This window comes from Vanessa tameamea, chromosome 17, assembly GCF_037043105.1.
Source record: "Vanessa tameamea isolate UH-Manoa-2023 chromosome 17, ilVanTame1 primary haplotype, whole genome shotgun sequence".
Lineage (NCBI taxonomy): Eukaryota > Metazoa > Arthropoda > Insecta > Lepidoptera > Nymphalidae > Vanessa > Vanessa tameamea.
This window is the reverse complement of record NC_087325.1, coordinates 5,420,914-5,445,276: the sequence shown is the minus strand read 5'-3', so window position 1 is coordinate 5,445,276 and position 24,363 is coordinate 5,420,914. Positions and strand designations below refer to the sequence as shown.

The 24,363-nt window shown below is 32.9% G+C and overlaps 3 protein-coding genes across 7 annotated transcripts; 2 read left to right on the top strand and 1 right to left on the bottom strand.

Annotated features, from left to right (window-relative positions):
- The first annotated feature begins 954 nt into the window (after positions 1-954).
- On the top strand, positions 955-3,937 carry LOC113400267 (pre-mRNA 3' end processing protein WDR33). Its single transcript, XM_026639782.2, has 2 exons — positions 955-1,132; positions 1,217-3,937. The coding sequence occupies exon 2, from the start codon at positions 1,234-1,236 to the stop codon at positions 3,808-3,810; it is 2,577 nt and encodes an 858-aa protein (XP_026495567.1). The 5' UTR covers positions 955-1,132; positions 1,217-1,233; the 3' UTR covers positions 3,811-3,937.
- On the top strand, positions 973-12,607 carry LOC113400270 (protein smoothened). Of its 3 annotated transcripts, none has more exons than XM_026639786.2 (11): positions 973-1,132; positions 5,047-5,710; positions 5,926-6,139; positions 6,336-6,456; positions 6,546-6,624; positions 7,037-7,261; positions 7,413-7,614; positions 7,916-8,089; positions 9,095-9,298; positions 10,187-10,307; positions 10,868-12,607. In XM_026639786.2, exons 2-11 carry the CDS (start codon positions 5,047-5,049, stop codon positions 11,132-11,134), a joined length of 2,271 nt encoding a protein of 756 aa, XP_026495571.2. In that variant the 5' UTR covers positions 973-1,132; the 3' UTR covers positions 11,135-12,607. The 3 variants fall into 3 exon arrangements, with proteins under 3 accessions (XP_026495571.2, XP_026495569.2, XP_026495570.2); XM_026639784.2 differs by having other exon boundaries at positions 10,169-10,307; XM_026639785.2 differs by lacking the exon at positions 973-1,132 and adding an exon at positions 3,971-4,229 and having other exon boundaries at positions 10,169-10,307.
- A 1,737-nt stretch (positions 12,608-14,344) lies between these two features.
- On the bottom strand, positions 14,345-22,369 carry LOC113400273 (protein quick-to-court). Of its 3 annotated transcripts, none has more exons than XM_026639791.2 (6): positions 22,027-22,368; positions 18,267-18,535; positions 16,998-18,041; positions 16,802-16,903; positions 16,360-16,452; positions 14,345-15,255 (listed from the first exon to the last, which is right to left on the bottom strand). In XM_026639791.2, exons 2-6 carry the CDS (start codon positions 18,501-18,503, stop codon positions 15,052-15,054), a joined length of 1,680 nt encoding a protein of 559 aa, XP_026495576.1. In that variant the 5' UTR covers positions 18,504-18,535; positions 22,027-22,368; the 3' UTR covers positions 14,345-15,051. The 3 variants fall into 3 exon arrangements, with proteins under 3 accessions (XP_026495576.1, XP_026495577.1, XP_026495578.1); XM_026639792.2 differs by having other exon boundaries at positions 18,267-18,445; XM_026639793.2 differs by lacking the exon at positions 16,360-16,452 and having other exon boundaries at positions 22,027-22,369.
- Positions 22,370-24,363: the final 1,994 nt, after the last annotated feature.

Genomic DNA, 24,363 nt, shown 5'->3' with positions numbered 1-24,363 from the left:
CAATACATTCTAAAGACAATCTGCTCGTTTAGGAAGTGTTTACAGAAATAACTTACAACTCATTTTAGGGGTTCAATGAACACTGACATTTTTACAATAATGCATTTTTAACATTTAATTTGTCAAATATTAATTAATTTACTAATAGATTTAAAAAAAAGAGGCTAAGCTTTTGTAAAGTATTTTTTGCTTAATTTGCTGATAAATATTTGCTACACAATCCGTTTAAAAAGTCTCGTGAAAACGGGTAATTCAGCAAGCGCTCTTAACATTACTTTAAACAATACGAACAAATTACGTTCCTGGTAGGGTGATAGCCTAATTTTCAGATTTCGAAGTACTAAAAAATCTTTTATATGAAAACATTAATTTATTATACAAATAAACAATATTCATTTATCATGAAATGGATATAATAAAATCCTCTGAATTAAACATCTGCTATAGAAATATATTATAATCAGTGAGCTGGATGCAAGTGAGTATAAAAATATTGAATAATTTCAAAAACAATTTAGAAGAGATATATCGTACTCTATCTATGAAAAATAATCGAAAGATAAAAAAAAATGCATTAGTCAGTAATTAAACTAGTGTTTTTATTTATAACGTTTCATTAACAAATAGTGTACAGAAATTTTTCAGACCTTTATTATTCAGGAATATAAATGAATAAAAAGTTTCCTAAGGAAGAATCAGAACAATATTATAATTTAATTTGCTAATTCAAACAAAGATCATTTAGCATATAGAGATATAAATACAGATTTATTTATTTATTTCACATAAAAAAATAGAAAGTCAAAGATTCGAAAATTATTGTTTGGTATCTTGATAGGTAGCCGAGCGTTTTTGATTTCCAGCGACAATCTTTTATAACCCCTCTAACATATTTAGTCTGTTGTTTGTTTATGTTATTTAACTCATTATAATCTATGGAAATAAACATGGCTGGCTTGGTTCGTTGGCTGTCTAACTTTCGGTAGCATTCCGCTATTTCTAATAGTTTAGGTTATTTACATTGTGTTAATTTTCCAAATATTCTTTCATCTTAGTGGCTTAAGTTATTATTCTTCAAGTGTGGTTGTGAATCAAGCGTGTATAATGTCAAACCGTCTCCTCTGAAAACAAGGTAAGAAATCATAGATGCATACCTAAAATGAGTGCTAAAATTAAGATGATACCGTAACTGTAATAAAAATATTTCTCTAATTAGGTATCGAAGTCTTAAACATGGATTTTGGAAACCCTCCTCCGAATATGGGGATGCCTCCACCCGGCATGGGTGGCCCAATGGGCCCACCCGGTCGTAACAACATTCGCCATAACTTTAGGCCTTTCAACTATCAAATGCGATTCCCGCCTCAGGGTCCCCTAAATATGACTCAAGACGACTTTGATGGTAAACGTTTGCGTAAATCAGTAATGCGAAAAACGGTTGATTATAATTCTGCAATAATAAAGGCTTTAGAATGTCGTGTTTGGCAGCGAGACTGGCGGGACAGGCACGCATTGCAACCAGATGCTATGTATACTCCTGACCTATTACCGCCACCTTCTTATCCTGATAACCCAATAAATGCTGTTACGACTCGTTTTGTTAAGACTGCTACGAATAAGATGCGATGTCCAATCTTTGCTGTGGCTTGGACACCCGAGGGACGCAGGTTGATAACAGGAGCTTCATCTGGAGAATTTACTTTATGGAATGGATTGACATTTAATTTTGAAACCATTTTGCAAGCTCATGATTCACCAGTTCGGTCAATGGTTTGGTCTCACGGTGAAGGTTGGATGGTTACTGGTGATCATTCAGGTTTTATCAAATATTGGCAAAGTAACATGAACAATGTTAAAATGTATCAAGCCCATAAAGAAGCAGTAAGAGGCATAAGTTTTAGTCCCAGTGATGCTAAAATAGTCACTTGTTCTGATGATGGTACATTGCGTATATTTGATTTTTATAGATGTCAGGAAGAAAGAATATTAAGAGGTCATGGAGCCGATGTTAAATGTGTACAGTGGCATCCCACTAAAGCTCTCATTGTCTCTGGTAGTAAAGATAATCAGCAACCTATAAAATTATGGGATCCTAAGTCTGGAACAGCTTTATCAACTCTTCATGCTCATAAATCTACAGTGATGGATTTAAAATGGAATGAAAATGGTAACTGGCTCATAACCGCATCTCGTGACCACTTGTTAAAGTTGTTTGATATTCGTAAGCTAGGAACTGAACTGCAAATATTTAGAGGTCACAAAAAAGAAGCATCTAGTGTTGTTTGGCACCCAAATCATGAGGGATTATTCTGTTCTGGAGGTTCTGATGGTTCAATATTATTTTGGAATGTAGGTACTGACAAAGAAGTGGGATGTATAGAAGGTGCTCATGAATCAATAGTTTGGACAATGGCATGGCATCCTCTTGGTCACATATTATGTTCAGGATCTAATGATCACACATCAAAGTTTTGGACTCGTAATCGTCCAGGTGATCAAATGAGAGACAAATATAATCTTAATACATTACCTCCTGGAGTGCAAGACGATCAAGATTTGGAAGAACCAGCCGCAATACCTGGAATGGGTCCTGAAGATAAAGTTGAAATATTCTCTTCTGATACGGATAAAGTTATTCCAGGTTTAGACTTAGACACTACATTTATTCCCATGGAATTTGAAAAGAAGGTGAAGAAAGTGCCTTACAGTAAACCTATTCCAAGAAATTTCCAAGCTCAATGGAACCACGGTCCAACAGCAGATGATGCTGCAACAGAAGCTTTAACACAAGCTTTAGTGGAGTCTGTTGCTGGTGCTGTGCCACTCCAACAGCTTAACCCTACAGCTATTTTCATTTATGGTAAACTCATTCCAGTAGAACCAGGATCAAAACTTGAAAAAGCTATTTCAGAAGGTCCAATATCATTAAAAAGATATATAGCTACAGGTGAAATTGAAGATTTAGATGACATGATGCCACACTTGGAAGAAGATGCTGATGATGATAACTTCCCTCCATTTGAATATCCCACTCAAGAAAATAATGATGATGAAAATCAAACAGCAGATGAAGAAAATAAAGATAAGAATGATTATGAAAAAGAAGATTACTTCGATAATGAAATGGAAACAAGTGAACAAAATCAAGAAGATTACAATAATTATGACAATGGACCTGAAAGAAATAATATGATGCCAATGGGTCCAATGCCACCGATGGGTTTGTTAAGACCCCCAATGAATATGAGACCACCTATGCCTCCTCATGGTCCTCCGATGCACTCCATGCATATGCCTCCTCCAGGAATGCCACCAATGGGAGGTATGCCACCAATGGGTACAATGCCTCCAATGGGCAATATGCCACCCATGAATAACATGCCTCCAATGGGTAATATGAATCAACGCCCACCTTTTCCTGACAATGGATTTAATAAAGGGCATTATGAAAGTGGATATGACAGTAATCAGTCATATTCCCAAGAGAATGATGATTATAATGAGGATGGGTCTTATGAGAACAATTATGAGGAGGAAAACTACAATGATAATGATAATGGTGATAATGATAGCTACGGAAGGAATCAGAGATGGATTGGTGGTTTCAGAGGCCGAGGCCCCGATAGAGGTCAACATCGAGGTAGAGGGCTTGATCGTGGAAGGGGCCAAGATAGAGGCAGAGGTCGAGGAATGAATGGCTTTGGTGGTCGCATAATTCGAAGAGGTGGTCCTCAACGTGGCACATCTTGGATTCGCCGAGGTGTTGGTGCCAATAGGCAGTTTAGAAGAGGTGGAAAACAACCTAATTAAGATTAAATCTCAAACTGCATGTTGCGCTGACTTTCGAAAATTTAATTGAATGATAGGTAATGAGTGTTAAGTGTAAAAGATTAAAAGTGTTGGTGAATAAAAAGGTTGTACATAATTTTTATTTACAGCTTGTATTTTATTTCCGTAAGTTGAATAAAAAAATATATATAAAATAAAAAAACATTATTAGTTTTATCTACAGGTACCTTTTCTTTATGAGGAGAAAGTGGTGAGTTCATTAGTTTCAATAATGGAATATTTTATAGTATTGATACTTTTTTTATGTTATTTTTAATTTGATGACAGGTAATGTCTGGTTTAAAGAGAACACACAAGTCCTGATGAAAAGGAGCAAATGTTAAAGGTCTTCACAGAAAACTCCATAGTGTTCCTGCTCATCGTTTGACATCAAACTTATAGTAAGAATTTGGTATTTTTTGTTACTGTCAATAAATAAAGATATTATTCATAAAAAAAAATATATATTTTAGAACCTCTAACATTTTGTTTATGTGGGATAAAATAAAATGTTAAAATTAGTTATCTAAATAAATCATACAAACAAAATGTCCAAGGTATATCCCTTTCAGCCTAAAAAGCCAGTATAGGTGTTTCCTATGTAATTATTTTCGATGTATAACAATATATCTTTTGTACTGATATGTAAGCATGGGTAGGAAAATTATACACAAAGAAAAACATTTTATAACAAGTTTTAGTATAATTATTTTGTATATTATGTAATGCATATTTTAAAAATTTCATACCTACATGTAAATTATAAAAAAAATGTATGGTCTAGGATACAAATGTTTATTATTTATTTATATTTGATATGGGCTTTGGGAAATACAAATACTTTATTTATTTTTTTCATTTGGATAATAATGGGTCGTTAAATGTCGGTCTTAGATTATTTTATCAATAAAATCATTGAGTTAGTTTTATTAAAGTCTAATACAACAGCAGCTAAGTATTTGTACTGGCTAAATATCCGTTCCTGCCCTTTCCGTCCTTGGACTAAAAATATACATCGTGTTAAGTGGTTTCGATTAATTTACGTAATTTTGTAGAGGAATAAATTTATGAAATATCACAGGGTTTCATTTGCTATCGCCCTTACCTACATAAATAAAGAAAAATTAAGAAATAAAATGTAGTTTAATTTTTTTATTTTTTTTTCTCCCTGAATTTACTTCAAAAATTTGAAAGTCAACACAGTATCATTTGTTTCAGATGAACATCGCCCAATGGCTGTATTTGTTGGTTTCGATATCATTATGCTGGGCGAGTCAGTACGACAATGGCGGTGATAAAAATGCTCTGACTACATCAGGCACCAGCGAAAATACTACTGTTCGTCTTGAAGCAATCGAAGGGACACCTAATTATAAATTGATAAAATCTGAGAAGGGTACACAATGGTTTCCAGAAAGAGAGATAAAACTCAACAGCTGCGTAAGAAGAGCTCAGTGTGAACCACTCAATAAAACCACGTGCTTGGGAGTAAAGTTACCTTATAACAGAACTAGTGTACGTCTCACGTTTTACGACAGTCAATACCAAATACAGAATCAGTTGGAATTGTACAGGGAATTAATAAATGTGCCAAAATGTTGGGCCGTCATACAACCCTTGCTCTGTGCAACATTCATGCCGAATTGCGAAAGAATATTGGATCAAGATATGGTTCATTTACCCTCATATGAAATGTGCAAAATTACAATGGAACCATGCTCTATACTGTACAACACGTCTTACTTTCCGTCTTTCTTAAAATGCAACGCTACTCTGTTCCCGCCTAAATGTGAAAATGCAGCCAGAGAGATGAAATTCAACACCACGGGGAAGTGTCTACCGCCCCTAATACATACCGACAAGAAATTGCATTTTTATGAAGGTATACTTTTGAGTTCCGAACATATAGTATATTTTGATAGTCTTCACCAGCTGTACACTCAGTGTCGCTTCGGTATGTGCAATCTGTAGTTGAGTTGAAGGGTAAAAAATGTAATATTTCACAAAAAAAATCGCAATTGACACCCTAATCCAAGCGTTTCTTTTATGAATGTTATCCTCGAGTGAAGAAGTGTATTAATAGTGGCGGGTGCGCAGGCGTGTCGGGCTGCGGGCTGCCGTGCCGCGACCCGCTGTACACGGAGGACGAGCACCAGCAGATCCACCGGCTGGTGGCGTGGGGCGCGGGCGCGTGCCTGGCGCTCAACCTGCTCACGGTGGGCACGTTCCTCATCGACTGGCGCAGCGCCAACAAGTACCCGGCGCTCGTCATCTTCTACATTAACGTCTGCTTCGCCGTCGCTTCCATGGGGTACGTTGGACTGAAATACGCGCGGAGTCGTAGTGTTTAAGTCAATATTATTAGATGGATATTATTTAATTTAACAATAAATGATTGTGTTTAGATCTTTTATCAGTATTTAGAATACTTTTAGTGGTATTCAATATTTATCTCCACTACATGAAATAATAGGGAAGTGAGGAAAACATTTTCTTTTTGTCCTTAGATGGTTGGTGCAGTTTGGTGTAGGATCGAGAGACGACATAGTTTGTTCAAAGGATGGGACCCGGAGACAAGGTGAACCTTCAGCTGAAGAAAATTTGTCCTGTGTTGTCGTTTTCGTTTTGGTAAGTTATATATCTATATAATTTTATGTATACGAGATAAGTTTATTTAAAATCCAGTTTCTTGACACTGACCTTAATGTTATTTCCAGGTATATTATTTTATGATCGCAGCTTGTGTTTGGTTTGTAATATTCACCTACGCGTGGCACATGAGCTTTAGAGCACTGGGTGAGTTTAATTATTTAAATTATTTCTTTAAGCTTGATATTTGCACATTTATGTCACAATATGGTTTAACAAAGTCAGTGATGTTTGGTTCTGTGCCTACCCGCCTGGGTAGGTAATTTTACGTTACCAATCATCGAGCATTCTACAGACAACCATAATAGCTTTATATTACTGTGCTCCGGTTTGAAGGATGAAACCAAAGAAATTACACTTACAAATGGTATACACATATACATCTTAGTTTTCATGGTTGGCGACGCATTGATAGAATGCTAGGAATTCAAATGAATTCTTAAATTGCTAATAGAAGAGACAAACTACAAATTATAATACAAAAAAAAAACAAAATCGCGTGTTTTTTATTTCTTTTCAATATTTACTACAATTTTATAGCTATTTAAATATTCCGCAGGTAAAATTCAAGACCGAATAGACAAGAAAGCGGCCTATTTTCATCTCGTGGCTTGGTCTTTGCCCCTCATCCTAACCATAACGACGATGGCCTTCGGAGAAGTCGATGGAAATAGTGTGACTGGAGTTTGTTTCGTCGGTTATGTAAACCATCCCATGAGAGCGGCTATGCTTTTGGCCCCACTTTCCATTGTTCTGCTACTAGGAGGATATTTTTTACTGAGAGGTAAATTTGATATAGTTTAATGTCTAAGAAATAAATCAGTAAATATCCCATTTGCCAATGCTACTTATAATAAATTATTATATGACTAAATGGTACAAGCCTATTTTTTTTATTCAAATCTCTAATATTAAAATAATTACTTTGCTTTCAGGTGTGTTTTCGTTGGTAGCAGTGCGTGTCTCCAGTAAGGACGTGATATCTCCTCGGGCTGCAAATAAAATTCGTCAAACTATCACACGCTGCTCGCTCACCGCTGCCCTAGTTGCTGTCTTCATTTGCGTCACCTTCGCCTGCCACGTCTACGAGTTCCGTAACGCGGAGTCTTGGAAGGAAGCCTTTAAGAAAGATATCATGTAAGTTGATGTACTTTGAAACGGTCGTTCCGGCCTAGTCGAGGGCATCGTCATTCTAAGCGCTTCACCATTTTCGAATAAACATTTTAGCTACAGCACGTTTTTAACAACGATAATGTATTACAGTAATTATTTCCCCTCAATCGTGTCAACGTGTCTTTTAAGTTTCATTTAAACTGTTTATTCTTGTAATATGTAGTGCTAATTTTTAATTTCCTCCATTGATCGTGGAGGCGATTCTATCGACCACTCCTCGATATCATCGATCTATGAGTTGATCTCGTAACCGCATCGCCCGCAGCTGCCGGCTGGAGGCGCTGAAGGAGGGCGCGGCGCGCGAGTGCGGCGCGGGCGCGCGGCCGTCCGTGTCGGTGCTGCAGCTGCGCCTGCTGTGCTGCTTCGCGGCCGGCGCGCTCATGGCGTCGTGGACGTGGACGCCGGCCGCCGCCGCCGCCTGGCGACGCTACATGGCCAAGTGAGTGCCTTTGTAGCGAACTCGCGGGGATTGCGGTTGCATCATAAGTAAAGATAGGATACATACTCTGACCTCGACTCGATATGACATCTTTGATCGAGATGTAAACAATCTGTGCTATTTCTCTTTATTGATTCGTGAAAAATAGCGATTTAAAAGTCAAAGCTTACATCGAAACTTAAAAATAGATTTATTATAGTCTATTCCGACCTCAAGAGAAGAGATAATATAAACAATTATGAAATTGAAACTATATAATTGGCTGAGATTTTAATGTATAATATTAATTATGAAAATTCTGAAATAATTATGAAATTATCAAAAATGAAATGGAAAATTAAAGTGGAATAGTGTTGCATTATATCTAAAGATTTATTAGTCAAGAACTGCAGTGTATAATATAACAGAGCTATAATCGAATTCCAGATGTAAATCCCAGATAAGATTATTTCGACTCCTTGGATTGGAATAGGGTAAACCTAATAAATAGTTAATTAATAAGGAAATTATGTACTGCCTCAGTAGTGGGGCATATCATTTAGCAAATTTTATTTAATCAGATCTGTTTGTATTGGCAACTTATTAGTATATTGCATGGAATATGTAATTATCGATTTTGCTTATTTTTACTTCTCCTGCCATTGGAATAAATTCTTGATGATATAAATAAAAAATATATAATAATTTATATATACTTGTTGAGTTGTGTGGTGTCTGTAGAATACACGATTCTTGACTACAGAAAGCGTGTTTCCGTAAGCATCACATTATAATTATTTTGGTGCTCGGCAAGGATGGATTCTGCCACATATTACATACAATATGCCACAATTTTTTAATGTATTTATTTATAGCACAATACTTTACGAATAATTCACATTAAATTCTCCTCCTTTTATGATACATACTAAAAAAAGTGGAATAATTTCCGATTATTGTATACTTAAATATAGATTGGACATAGATAAGTCAAAATAAATTTTAGAATAAATGTTACACTTACAGAAAGTGCGGGTGCTCAGTGGAAGCGGACATGACCCGGCGCGCCCGCAAGCATGAGCTGATCGCGCGCGCCTACAAGCGCCGCAACGAGTTCATCACGCGCGGCCGCCTGTCCATCTCGCTGGGCGGCTCGCGGCAGGACCCCGTGGGCTTCTGTCTGGACAACACGTCGCCCATTGACTACCCCGACGATGCCAAACACGAAAGGTATCTATTTTAAACATTTATGACCAATTAAAAGTTCAAATTGACATAGTCACGTGTGACGATTCCTATACTCCATCAGAATTAAAAGAAATTTGTAATCTTTTGTTATTATTTTTAAACATTTAATACATCAGTAGGAAGTTATACATATACCGAGCACTATTATCTATACTATTTGTGTCTTGACTTATTAAAAGTTTTTTAGGCACTACGGACAGACAGTCAATTATCTGTGCGAAAGTTTAACTACTCTCAGCAGTCAATGGTATTCTATATAGGTACATATATTTAGTGCAAAAACAACGTTTAGAAACAAATTCTTATATATAATTGTCGTTCTAAGTAAGTTTTTATAAATATTTAAGGTAATTTATATACCATTGTGATCTTAAAACTGTAGCTTTTGGCAAAATGATCTGTAATATTATTGTAGGATTGGCTATAACTACAAATATATTGAATGAGAAAATGTAATCAAAATAAAAATCACACGCAGTTTGCTTTAATTCATTTAGAGGGGGATATACTTCCTGGACTTTGTTCGATTGGGCGCTATCGATAAAAATCCGCGCAGAAACCTCACACCCCCTGTGTCCGGTAATTGCGAAGGGAGCGTGTCACGATTCATTTTTAAGCTAACTTGTTAAATGACTTTAAATAACTAATTTGTTTGAAATGTTTTATATCGCCTCTCGTAGAATGCTGATAGAAGTTATTCGATATGTGCGTAAACTGTCAAGTGGTTAGAAAATAGTCCCTATATTATAATTCGTGTATCATTTTCCCATTCAAGTATGTACACATCCGACAATTTGAATTGAAATTTGTAAACAAGTGCAAAGACATAGAAGGGTTTATCCGATCTAACAGCGCATGTTGGTTGCGCAGCGGCGAGCTGTCGTCGTCGTGGGCCGCCAACCTGCCGCGCTTCGTGCGGCGCCGCGACGCGCTCGTGCTGCCCGCGCACCACCACTCGCTCAGCTCCACGCCCGACCGCCGGAACTCGCAGGTACGATAATCCAGAATATCGTAGAAACTTTTGTCTTGCTCTCATTGAAAATATGGAAATACAGAAATAGTATAGATCTCAATTTTATATGGTGTTTGATTGCACTAGTATATATGTTGTGTTTGATTATGATTACCTTCCACAAAAACTTTTTTGAAATATTAAATGAAACTTTGGTATTTTTTTTTTGCATTAACAGCCTGTAAATTTCCCACTGCTGGGCTAAGGCCTCCTCTCCCTTCGAGGAGAAGGTATGGAGCATATTCCACCACGCTGCTCCAATGCGGATTGGTGGAATACACATGTGGCAGAATTTCGTTGAAATTAGAAACATGCAGGTTTCCTCACGATGTTTTCCTTCACCGCCGAGCACGAGATGAATTATAAACACAAATTAAGCACATGAAAGTTCAGTGGTGCTTGCCTGGGTTTGAGCCCGAAATCATCGGTTAAGATGCACGTGTTCTAACCACTGGGCCACCTCGGCTCATGACTATTTCTAATTTGGTATGACTATTTCTAATTTATATCTATGTATATTTTTAAATTAAACCATACAGGACTCTCAAATAAGCATCAGCTTACGCCACGTCTCCGTCGAATCCCGTCGCAACTCCCTGGACAGCCAACTGTCAGTGAAAATAGCCGAAATGAAAACCAAAGTAGGCCGTCGACGCACCAAACACAGTAAGGTCAAACGAAAGCGAGCGTCCGTACGCAAGGAGAGCACTCCGTCCATCGAGAGTCAAATAAGTCGATACTGGTTGCAAGCTGTTGCGGCTAATAATGACCCTTCTCGCGAGGAAGTCAAATTTAGCTTTGATTGACTTCAGCGTTTTATAAACATCTTAAACAATGATAACAACTAGACCTGTTAACTTATCCAAATCAATATGGCACGATATTGATACATAATAATATTTATATATGGTCTATTTTTTACACAAAATATAACCTGCATGATTGAGTCTCGTATTTATGAATTTGTGTGTGTTTGATGTTGTGAAAAAATAAGGTTCCTTTTATAAATGATAAATGAAGCCACAATTTCTCCTTACGGAGTTATTACATCAAATACTAAAAAATCAAAGAATAGATATTACTTGTCTGTCCTTGGATAGCTTATTGAGTGCTTAGTGTCTAAAAATATATTTTGTTAGTAATATCAAAATAAAAATATGTAATATTTTCAAAATAATTTAACAAACTATCAGCCAATTTATTCAAATAATGTAGTGATTAATTCAAGGATATTAACGTGTATCCATATTATGCACCAGTGCTAATAAAAAAAGAATTGTGATACATTTGCAGTGATTAAATTTTTTTTTATACTATTTAAAAGAAATACTGACATATCATTTTTGTACTGATCTCGATTTTTGACAACTGTATATACTTTGAAAATAATATAAGGAATTGGTAATAAATGAAATGAAAACCTACTTTTATATATGCAGTGCTGCTATTTTTGGAACACGGCGTTGATTTTTTACAATTAAATATAAATAGTGTATAAGGCAATAATAGTTCAAATGTGAATTTGTATTAATCCAAAGGTTATATAGTAGCTGAAGTGATTTAATTAAGTATGTTTACGTTATGTCTCTTGTAATTTTAGTTTGATCTGATGATTTATTCATTAAAATAAATATTTTTTTAATAATAAGACTGATTGGAATCTCTTAATAACAGTTAATTACGTTTTTTTGAATTTTGCATTTATTTTGCTGTCGATTTTCCAATGCCTTTGGCATGAAAGAAAATACAATTTTTAATACTTTATATTATAATTTCATCATAAAGTAATAATTTATATAGGAACTAATATCAAATGTTCAAATGCTCCATGACAATTATATTTATTAAAACTTGTATTAGTATCCTTACGAATATGTGCCATATATTTGGTCCATCGATTTAAGATTCCTAACTAGATTCAAAGTTAAATAATCCACAATATATTCATGTGTTTAAATTTTACAATGTTACAATAATTGTTAATATTTGATAAGCATATGTAAATTTATCATAATTTCAACTGTACAAAATATGGTTGTGATATACAATTTATATCATCTATTGTGATGAGGCTAAGTAGCAGATATTTAAATCGTGTGCTAATTGGCCTTTTGTAACCTGTCAAGATTACTAAAATGAGTTCTTCCGCAATTTTTAATAATAAGCAGAAATGATTATATTGTGTAAGTCTGTGCTAGCTTTAAATATAATTTTATGCGCGTATATGTTTTTACCAATCATTTACATTTATTTAAGTTTAATAAAATATTTCTAAGATACCGTTTTCTTTTTTAATTCATTTTAGATAAAGGCAGATATTATAAAAAAAAATAAGCTGCTTGTATTAACCGTTTTATTTTTATTTTAAATTGGTTAAACAATTCACTCATTATATACATATTTATTATAGTAAGACAGAAGTCCTGCTTCTCTCATTACCATTTCAGATTGTACTAGCCGTAAAATGATTATTCTATTTCATTCTATTATTATTTAACTTGTAGCCCCATCATTACATCTATCTTCAATTTCTCGATAGAATCCTGTACTTTTCATACTGTCTGGAAATATGCTCACATAATTTAAAAAACCTTAAAATGCTCCCAATTCGCCTTCGCAAGAATACTCACATTTTATCTTTTCTCGATTAAATTCTTATAGTAGTTTATAATCCAGCGACTCCCTTCGACTCCTATCTCAAAGAGCGATTCAAACTTCTAAGACTCAATAGCAGGCTCGGATAAAAATGAAATACTCTCCATTTATCCCCACACTTCGTTTTACTAATCTAAGTCCTTTACTGTTGATGCTTCTGAACTATGGAATGCATTACCTTCAATTACTAGTCATTTTTTAAAATATGATTTTAGCCTTTAATTTGTCGCTTTAATATTAAAAAGCAATTTTTTTTTCAATTCTTAGGTTATTGCTATATGTATATATTTATGGGTATATACATATATATTGTATTTATATAAGGTTACATATATTACATATTATGTAAGATTATATAAATATAATTATTCATGTATGTATTCATTTATATTCTTGTTAGTGTATATTTACAGTTTGTATGAATTGTATTTATTTGATAAATCTATTTTCTTGAAATTAGTTAGGAGGACATCAATCAAAAAGAAAATTGGTAAGATTGTTAAATGAAACAATTCAAATAACATTATGCATTCACTGTTTATTTAAAACAAAAAATTATAGCTGTCAGTGAAAATGTCACACAATTCTTATGTATATAGTACCTATATGGTTACCAGGTACACAATAAGACATTTTATTATGCAATAAAAGATGCAAAATCACAAATTTCCATCCACTATAATATAATCAATGTTACTTTAATTCTCATCAATTTGACATGCTCAGAAAAGATAGAAAATAAAGATGAATGTCGCAAATGGTATCCCATGGTCGATATACTTTATGCTGCTTATATAATAGCTTTGTTACTAGCAATACAAAACTACACGTTCGAACATTCGTTATGTATTCCTTAAAATAAAATAAGTTAATGTTTCCTATCTAGTAATACATTTCTGTGAATTTCAAATTGAAAAGAGTATGGGCGTGGACCCATGTCTACGGTGCAGCGCCGTTTGCCGTGCAACGGTACGGCACCGCCACCGGCAGATGGCGCGGTGCCGTGCCGCGCCACGGCTTCGTATACCGGCACGTGCTCACTATTATTGTGTTGTCAGTTGCATAGTGCGGTAATTTTTTGCATAAAATGGCGGATGATTTAGATTTAGACTTTTTGATTTCACTAGTGGAGGCACGTCCCGTTCTCTGGGACAAGCCAAATTTTGGTATACGTGTTGAGTGGAGTGCCGGTACACGACGCCATGGCGCGGCACGGCGCCGCGCCATTTGCCGGCGGCGGTGCCGTACCGTTGAACAGCAAACGGCGCCGCACCGTCGACATGGGTCCACGCCCTATTATGCTGATTTTATTACCACTATTTTTATGCCCACTAGAATGGAATAGCGATTAAATAAGGCTATATTATGCAACAATATATTTATAAATATACTAATCACAGACGTAGCTTTTAAGGAGGCAAGATAACGTCGATAAAACTGATTGAAATTTTCAGTTAACTAGCTGTAGAAGATTAACTTTATTGTAACGCAACATATGGACAGGTGATTTTTAAGAATTCTCTACTGTTTGTGAAACATAAAATTAACCTTCCAAGTTCTATACATATATATAAGTTACATTGTGTAAATAAAATTATATATAAAAACAAAATAAAAGTATATAACATGCGAGAAAACTGAAACAACATATAAGATAAAAAAAAATAGAAATTATAACACTTACAATAATTGTCATTCTCTATTAAGCTTCACTCTGTACACTTATAAATAAAGGTCAAAATTGCACAATCAAAATAAAGGAATGCTTTCTTTGGCGCTTAAAAACTATTTAAAAAAAATCACAATTTAGCTGCGAAAAAATAAATTCGATTTAAAATCCTTAGCTATATCCTAATTCCTAGTAAAAAATAAATTGTAAACGATTACCACAGTGAAGGTATAAGGAAATATAATATGTATATGAATTACCTTATTAGTAACGTAAAATAATGTGCAGCCAATTGTAATTTATGTATCATCTAACTAGTCTCGGAGGACATGCAACAATTATACCTAACTATGTGGCAAACAATTAACTATTTAAAAACTATCACACATTTGCAGCAGTTTACGTCGTTCTTGCTTTGCGTATATTTTTCTTTTCAGCTTCGGTGAACCCTAGTATGTTTTCTATAGCATTTAAATGTCCTTGGTGATTCTCTGGGTCTGTGAGGAAATAATAAATGGCCGATTTCAGAAACTGTAATGTCACCTCCGGGTCTACGTTCATCTTGGTGCCTTTCTGGGACTCTACAATGCGACGATACATTGCCTGTAACAGATTATTAGTATTTTAGATTTTTTTCACATCTGAAAGGCATACTGTAAATACATGTAACTACCTACTTATCTACATTTCTATAAATAAAATTATAATAACTAAATGTCTAAAATACAAAACAAAATTAAATTTTGGTTAATTAAATGTGTGTGTAAAAGAAAAAATATAAATGATCTGTAATATTTTTGATTTGAAATGCCTTAAAATTTATCAATCAAAAAAAGAAGGTCTTCCTTATATATTTTTTAATATATTTTTTTATTTTTAATATATTTTTTAATATATAACCACTTTAGAAATAATAAAATATATTTTATTATTTCTAAAGTGGTTTTCACGAAAGCTTGATTTTTCTGTAGCAAATGGAATATTCCAACTCGTTTTATTTGAATTTATTTTTATATAAGTTGTTTGTTGTTATGCACTTATAAGAAAACATTTTCTTATTACAAATCAATGCTATATTGATATTATATTGTTACAGTATATACAATACTGTTAGAACATATATATTATACCTTTCTCCTCATATAATTTCCAAGTACTTCCACCAAATAACCAAAAGAGGCTGTTTCAAAATATAGCATGCAAAGCTTAATAAGCACAGGTTAGGTTTTGATTTAATGATTTTTAAATTGTTAACAACTAATACTAGGGATGAAACATATGGTTAGGATTATATATTATTTATTTTGCAACATAAATAGTCACAGCAAATTTCATTAAAGTTTACACTAGATATAATAATAATAGCCTAATTATATCTAGCTATACTGTGACTGAAAAGCTACAAAGACATATTGCATGAGAAATACAATTGACAATGGTGGATGAAATGAATTTTTTATTTCATTATTTAGTACGTGAAATGGGACATATGTTTAGCTATGTGACATTTATACATGAAAAGATTAAAAGTGACTTTTTTTATTAATTGCCAGCAACATGCACTACATCCTACATGGTCTACATTTACTTCAATGGGTATATTAGAACTATACAACAGTAAAGAACTGTGACCTGTGCAATAAAGCAAGGTGTAAATAAAATTTAAATTTATTAATATGACTAGTCTGTTCTTTGTAGTACTCCAACCTTTCGAGCTCCTAGGACCCATAAAGAAACAGCCTCCTTTGCACTTAGAAGTACTTGTGACTTTGTCGTTCTGTCCTCTGTGAATGCAGTGTCCTGTAATTCACTACATGTTAAAGCGGTTCCTGTTAATTGCTACTACTTGCACACTCTACACAAACGGTGTACAACACTGTGATTTATTAGTTCATAAATTCATAGACAACTTGAATAAAGACATTTGATTTTATTTATAATGATAAAATCAAAAACCACTAAGAAAGTGTTAGCATTTTAAATAGAAAGAAAGACAGAAAAAAACAATTTTCTAATTAAATAATTACGGGCTTTATTAAAAATATAGGAGTTATGAATTTGGTATTTTTGCTAATGAGTCAGTTAGCGAAGGAATCTACTTATATTATTTTGAGCAAAATTCATACATAAAGCATTATTATATACTCACTCGGACGTTTTCAAGCTCAGTCTGAGTAATTTGCAACTGTTCCAACAGCTCTTCAACTGAAACTCTGTTCATTTGGCTAGTACTAGGTTCTGGTTCAGCGTCCTAGAAAATTAATATATTATTTATGTATAATTGTTTTTCAATTAAAAGTTGCTAAATTCTGGCTAAAAATAAGATTGTATATACAATTTATTACCTTATCCAACTCATACTTGGCCGCTTCTCTACCCTTATCATACATTTGCAAATACATAGAACGATGTCTGCCTTCTTCATCTTGTAGCTGTTTGCTTGCTTCCTCTAACTGTTTCTCCAAAACATGTATTCTTTCCTTTGCCTGTTCATAGTTGGGCAACAATTCACAATACCGTGTATTAACATCTGCTAGTTTCTGAAGCAAAGCCTCAACTTTATCATTGTGTGCTTTTTTCATTTCTTGTGTGTCACCCACTTGTGATCTCACAACATCTTCTATTTTCTTGTCATAATAAGCTATCAAATTGCGCCGTTCTTCATCACTGTCAGATGTTTCTGTCATGCATGAAGCATCATGGGTTAACATATGAACTGATTCCTTTGAGTGTAAGGATGAATTTGTGAGATCATCAAAGTGTCCTGAATCAGTGAATGATCCTTGCATTTCATTGCGACACCGAGTTGGTGTTTGCCCTTTAAATAAAGGGCTGTCAATAATATCAAATGATCTATGACTTTCCTTACATTTAATACTGTCATCTTCAATAGATGCTTCACCATTGTTTTCCCGTACTGTAACAATCTCACTAGAGTTTGACTTATCATCTGGTGAGAATATAGAAGCTTTGTAAAGACGTAGTTCGACAACTTCTTTTGTGAGCTGAAATATTTCACTGTCTTTCTTTTCTAAGTCTTTCTTTGCTTGGCTCAGAAGGTTTTTAAGACGACGAATTTGCTTTTGAGCTCGCTGAGTTGGTGTTAAATACTCCTCTCCAGCAAGACCAGCATGTGAGGAACAATGCAGCACATATCGCATAGACCTGCCACTGAAAGTGGTACCATTGAATGGTGCATATCCAGCGTCGATTGATGCAGCGGTGGCTGCACTACCATAGCTGTGCAAGGATTCATCATCAGGCAAATCTTCCGGAGAACCAGGTGGAGTATGGGCTGAATCTGTCATACTCAGATTTCTGTCCATACAAGGCTCTTGTATTTTCAAACAGGATTTCTTTGGTTTGTTTTGTATATTTGAATTGAATGACTAAAAATAGAACAATAAGGGAACTGTATTAAAATAGAACATTTACAAAATCAACAAGCTAATTCATCAGCTCCAATTTTACATCAATATTTTGCCTAACAACAGTGATTATCGTTATTTCATTACGTTAAATGGTATAAATATTTAATTTATTATAAGAATGCGTGGTGCAGTAGCCAACGTAAATTAATTGGCTCCAACACGGATCAAAATAGTATAACATACTTGACTGCGTGGGCGATGGCTTGGCTCTGGAAGACGAGAGCCATCGCTTCGTTGTTTCTGGTGTGTATTTTCCGTGATTATTGGAATATATTTCCTAGTTGTTAAAGGCGATCGCTGCACCATTTTTTCACCGCGCAGCCGCAGTGAAGATGAGCGGCGGAAATTTCCTGTGACATTTCCTGCGCAGAAATGTTCATCTTGAAACTCGGCGAGTCTTCTACCATAATTTTTATTCATTTTATATAATTAATTCACATTGACGTAGCGTTCTGCAATATTAAACAGATGGCAAAAATTGAAATTCAGATCATTCAAAGATCAAAACAAACTCTCACAGATAATAAATATTAAAAACAGATATAGTACATATAACTTTTACTTAATTTTAAATAAAATATTAAATACATAATATTATATATAAGTGTTAAGAGTTCTCAATTTTTACTCAATACTTTGTTTCGATCGTTTGAGAATAGCACACATACAATGCAATGAAATTTCATGGAGATGGATAATAAAGTCAATATAGATATTCTTAGCCATATTTAGTACAAAGTTACGAATAATGTTATTACACGAATTATTAACACTAACATTATACCCAATATAATGTGAAATATAATAATAGCTATAAAACGGTTCTAGACCACATAACTGATATTATGAGTTATGAGGTGTGGAACTGTTTCATTGGTCTAGTGGTAGCAAATAAGGTCCAGAAACCGGAGTCATTTTGTGTTCTAATTACCCAGTCGAGTCAATGAATGCTATTGAGAAACAGATAAACTGGAGCCATGAATTAAGCAATGGTCTTGTGCATGACCTTTCAGTCGTTATGGATTTTCGAGGCATAGAATTATGATAGCGAATGAGAGTAGGTATAGTTATTTCATCATTTTGGTGCGTACTATTGTTTTGCAAACAATAATAAATTATAGTAGGTACATTACGTTTTCCTGCGAAGTTGGAAAATCGTCTAATATCGGAATATAATATACGCACGAAATACAAATATACCTTGAGCTCAGCCACCGTGACCGAAACTGAGTCGGGACTTCATGTTTTATTCTTTGCTTTTTGTAATAAATTGCATAATCATCGTGATCATAATTATATTTATATATTTGTAAATAGTTTGTAAATGGTAAAAAAATGAATATCTGAGACTTATATTATTAAAATAAAATATATTTTGTAAATAACCTACGTACTCCGTAAATGAGAGAGAAAATCAATGTTAAAGATAAAAAAATATGTCTTTAAAATAATATGCATAACATTATTATCATGCACATATAAAGTTAAACAGGGTTTGACTGCCACTATAAAATATTTTTCTCTTTTAAATCTTAATAATTATAATTTGTTTCTTTAGGTTGGAACATATCCACACAACGCAGTCCATTTTGTATTATGTTTTACACGTTTACATTTTGCGAAAGCTGAGGCAGCTAAAAGATTAATTGTACGACGCGTGTCTTGAACAGTTATTTTTACACCTAAAGTAAATCAAACATTATTTTGTTGACAAGCTAAAATATAAACAACATTATCCGTGCAAATAATGTGCAAGTTAGATATAAATATAAATGCATACGCTAAATAATATTAAATAAAAAGCAATATAAAAATCTGCTAAGGCATAATAAAAAGATTAAGTAGCAGTCTACAATTGGTTGTGTCTATTTACAAATCATTGCGATAACTTTGAAATCACCGTTATGTTGGTATCTAAGTAATATAATTTTAATTCCAACTCCGTAAGTTACAAGCTCATTACAACACTTAATTAAAGTTGCAAAATCCACTAAGAAATATTTCTCAGACAATAACGCAAGAGTGAACAATCGACTTCACAACACGAAATTTGTAAAAAATAACATTGTTGTTTTATACGCATTGAAACTCAATAGTAACTTTGGAATTTATGTTAATATAGAGGAAAAATATAATAGTACTGTTAAAAATTTAGAAATCTTTTATATTTATTAAATTGTTATAGCAAATACTAAATAGCGAAATATGTAGTTTGTAATTTTTAATACAAATGTTTTGATTTAAATATTAGAAAATTAATAACCAAAAAAGAGTTATTAATTTTCTAATATTTTAATATAGTTTAGTCCTCATATTCTACATATTCCATATTATGCAAGTACAATATATTTCAATCTAATATGTAGTATTTATCGATTGTATTATTTTTATTTAAGTTTACTACTATTTCATCAAATTTAACTTCGAAAACTAATTATTACTTGCGTTTATATATTTACAAGTACGAATCGTGCGGATCGGTATTTAGTTTCAGTTTTGTAGCGGTAAATTTAAATTGTATTGCTACCTACCGAATCGTACAATAAAATTCATAGTGATCGGATTCGCGTACAACAATCAGGTTATATATAAGATAAGGGTTATGGTGAGGTAAGTTTGTTGGTATTGTTACAAGCGATAAAAAAAATATTATTGCAATAACATTGACTACCAAAATCATTTTTTTGTGATATTTATTATTCATAATCCGTATTTTAAATCGTAAATTTATTCCAAATATAAAATTAAAATATAATAATTAAATTACATTTTTAATCATAATACATAAACATATTAATAAAGTTATTGGTGGTATTAATAAAGCACAAATGTGCACATCATCATGCTCTATCATTAAATAGAAATCGTTTCGTTTGCACATACAGGTGTACAATTAAGTATATAGTACAGATATAAAGTGATAAACCGGCCGTATCTGTTTATAAAATGTTATTTAAAAAATTAAAATATTACAACGGTTTAAAAAAGACTTTCTGTCCATACAACAATCAATTCAATACAACAATTTACGGAACATTGCGGAAAAACTAACGGAACTCTAAATTTGTAAAAACTGATTATAATTCCAAGTTCTTTAAACTTTTTAATATTTCATTATTATTATTCTTTGCTCCGTAAACAAATTAATTTAAACTAACTAAATCTATATCTGCTCCATTGCGTGTTTGTGCATCGATGCGTGGTGGAATTAGCTCCAAGCCTTCTCCTCAACTGGTAAGGGTGCCTTAGCCCATCAGTGGGACATTACCGGCTATTACTTTACTAAATCTATTAAAACGACCAAACACTATGTGCCATTAATAGTTTTGGTGCTATTGATCATATAAATATTAATCGTGTGAGTTATATGAATATAGTCTGCTTTACGTAATATTATGAGTTTTAGCGCACTTATTATGTTTATAAATAAATGTCCGTAAAAATAAAGAGTACTTCTAATTATAAAATATATAGCTAATTAAATTAAAAAATATACATTTGCTCCTCCAAGGTTATTTTTAATTACATAAAAATTAGTTGCAAAAATATATCTACTAAAAGACCTTGAAATCGGTATCTGGCTTCTTGCTGGAGACCTTAAAAATGATTTCTTTTTATACATTATAATTTAAGTAACTGTATTTTTGTTTATTAATACAATATTTTAAAAATATTATTAAACAATTCCAGAGGAATTGACGTTATTGAAAGTAGTTTTTAAATAAATACAATAATATCATGATACTGCGTAAATGTTTTTTTAAAAAAAATAAATAAATGCAGTGTTAATTCCTAATAACAAAACTAAATATCAACCTACTTACTATATACTTATTATTGTTTAAATTACTGGTTGAAATTTAGATTAATTCTCAAAATATAAATGATTGTATATTAAAGCGAGACTGCCAAAAAATATTAAAGAAATGTTAACTATACTTACTATGTTTATGACTTGCACGAATATTTCCAATGTCCATTTAGATCCGCGAAAACTTTAGTCGAAACATCAGTATCACACATCACAAGAAGTTAAATCGTATTTCGAATTAGTCGTTCGCACTGTAATATCTTCGATAGGGTAACTTATTTTTAACAATCCAGTCCTCGCAAATTACATAGAGTAAACCATCCACGTTAACTTTTACGCTAAGAATGTTGCGGTAAGTTGCTGGAGCGCGGTGCTTGGTCAATGTTTATTCACGCTAGTTGGTGCCGTCGCTAACGCCCCTTCGTAGCTACGACGGCGCAACTGCACGAGTTGATCGCTTCGAAAAAAGTGAACACCATTGTTAAGTATATCAATAAACCCAATATTACGTAGTATATCACGTTACAGTTGCGTAATATAACATTTGTTGCCGAAAGTTACGTTAGCAAATCGAATCGACGCGGAATTGACTCTAGCTGGCGAAGTAGCGCAGTGAGTGGTCGAGGAGAAGGTTCATATCGCCATCTAGTGTCGAACGTAAAAAAAAAACATAAAACTTTTTGTAAATTCATACTTAAAATACAATCTTAACCGAAAATAGAAATTAAATGATTTATTTGTAATATATGGACATTAAAAGTTCCAAAGAGTCAGCGGCCCATGATCAGTTTTTGTCGGTTTAGGTAATATCAGTTACAAACACCATTAGTGAATACCAGCAAGCCGAAGCTGGTATTGTTTGGAAACAAACAGCCAATAGAAATTCACTATTTGGTTGCAATGCGGATGGAAATGGCGGCAGCAGTTTTTTTCCACTAACTACAATTATTACGACATAGTCTGATAACGATGAAAATACGTTTAATACGTGTAGTAAATTCTGTTAGATTTTCTAAATTTAATTCGTATAGGAAAGTTATATTTTCATTTACTTAGCATATAGCGTAATAAATGAATTAGGTTATCTAATATTATACTCTGTTCAGTCTACACGGATTCGCCTGATGGTTTTAAAAATGAAATACATATGAAATGGATGAAGTTTTTATGTACCAATTAAAATTCTTTAAATAAAATATTGCTTTGTTCATTAAGTAAATCGAATGCAATTACTATTACGTATTAAGTATCTAATTAACACACTTCATTTGTAATAATTTGATACACGTACATAGATACTTATTTTTCTATACTTTTCTAACGTGAAGCAAAACACTTACGCAAACTTTTAGTTTTTATTCAATTCTAATATCTCACGCGTAAGTGAAATATTCTCGTGTTTATTATCGTAATTTTTATCGCTTTTATGGCTTTCCTACATTGTTTCCTAGAGAATAGCAAGTTCTGAATTTAGTTTTGCTTTGTTTTTTGTATATATAAAATATATCGTATTTTAGATGAATTATACAAAGTAAATACATAATAGCAATAGGATCAACAATAGAGTCCTAATATTATTATTAATTTGAATAAATTAATGTAAATATTTAACATTAATGTATTTGAGCTACAAGGAGAATTCAAGTCTATAAACACTTTTCAGGATTTGTAGAATAAAACTATATGTTTTGCTATTAAGGAAAAATGACTGTATTTTTATTTAAAATGTTAAGCTTTTTTAAAGTGAGTCGTTCAAAACCGGACCAACAACCTTTCTGGCTGCGAGGTCGCTTTTTGTGCTCTGATTTAAACGATCGACATTGCGTTCATGTACCTACAGACTAATACAAACTTATATATTTATATTGTTATTGCATAAATAAACCTTTTTAAAATTAAATATAAATTTTATATACAATAATAATGGAGCTTTACTCTATTAATAAATCCTTTTTTTTCTTATTACATACATGAAGAATATGATACTGAAAACATTAGAGGTATATTATGTAAGTTTTAAATAAGTATGTTTTGTAGTAAAATAATTTATACAATCAGCAAAATCGATATTAGATTCTAATCTTTTCAAACGTGAAACACGACTTTGTCTAAATTGACGTATCATCATTTGCAATTTAACGTTATTAATGTTGTGTAACATCGTGATGTTACCTATTTGCGAATATTTTACCATGTAACACTGTCATCTAAATATTAAGCTCTTACCAACGCCTAGTCAAGCCTTATATTATAATACAAACATAATTAAAATCTGAAAGAGTTTTTTTTCTTTGTTGTTCAATTTAGAGCTACGAAAACATTTTGCGAAAATGTGATATCAAGTAACATAGGGTGTTGTCACCTTTTCGTTAATTTAATATATTTTTTTATGATAATAATTAATTTCTTAGAATTATACGATGATGTTTATGATACTATGCTTCTTTGCTTCTATACATATATCCCCTA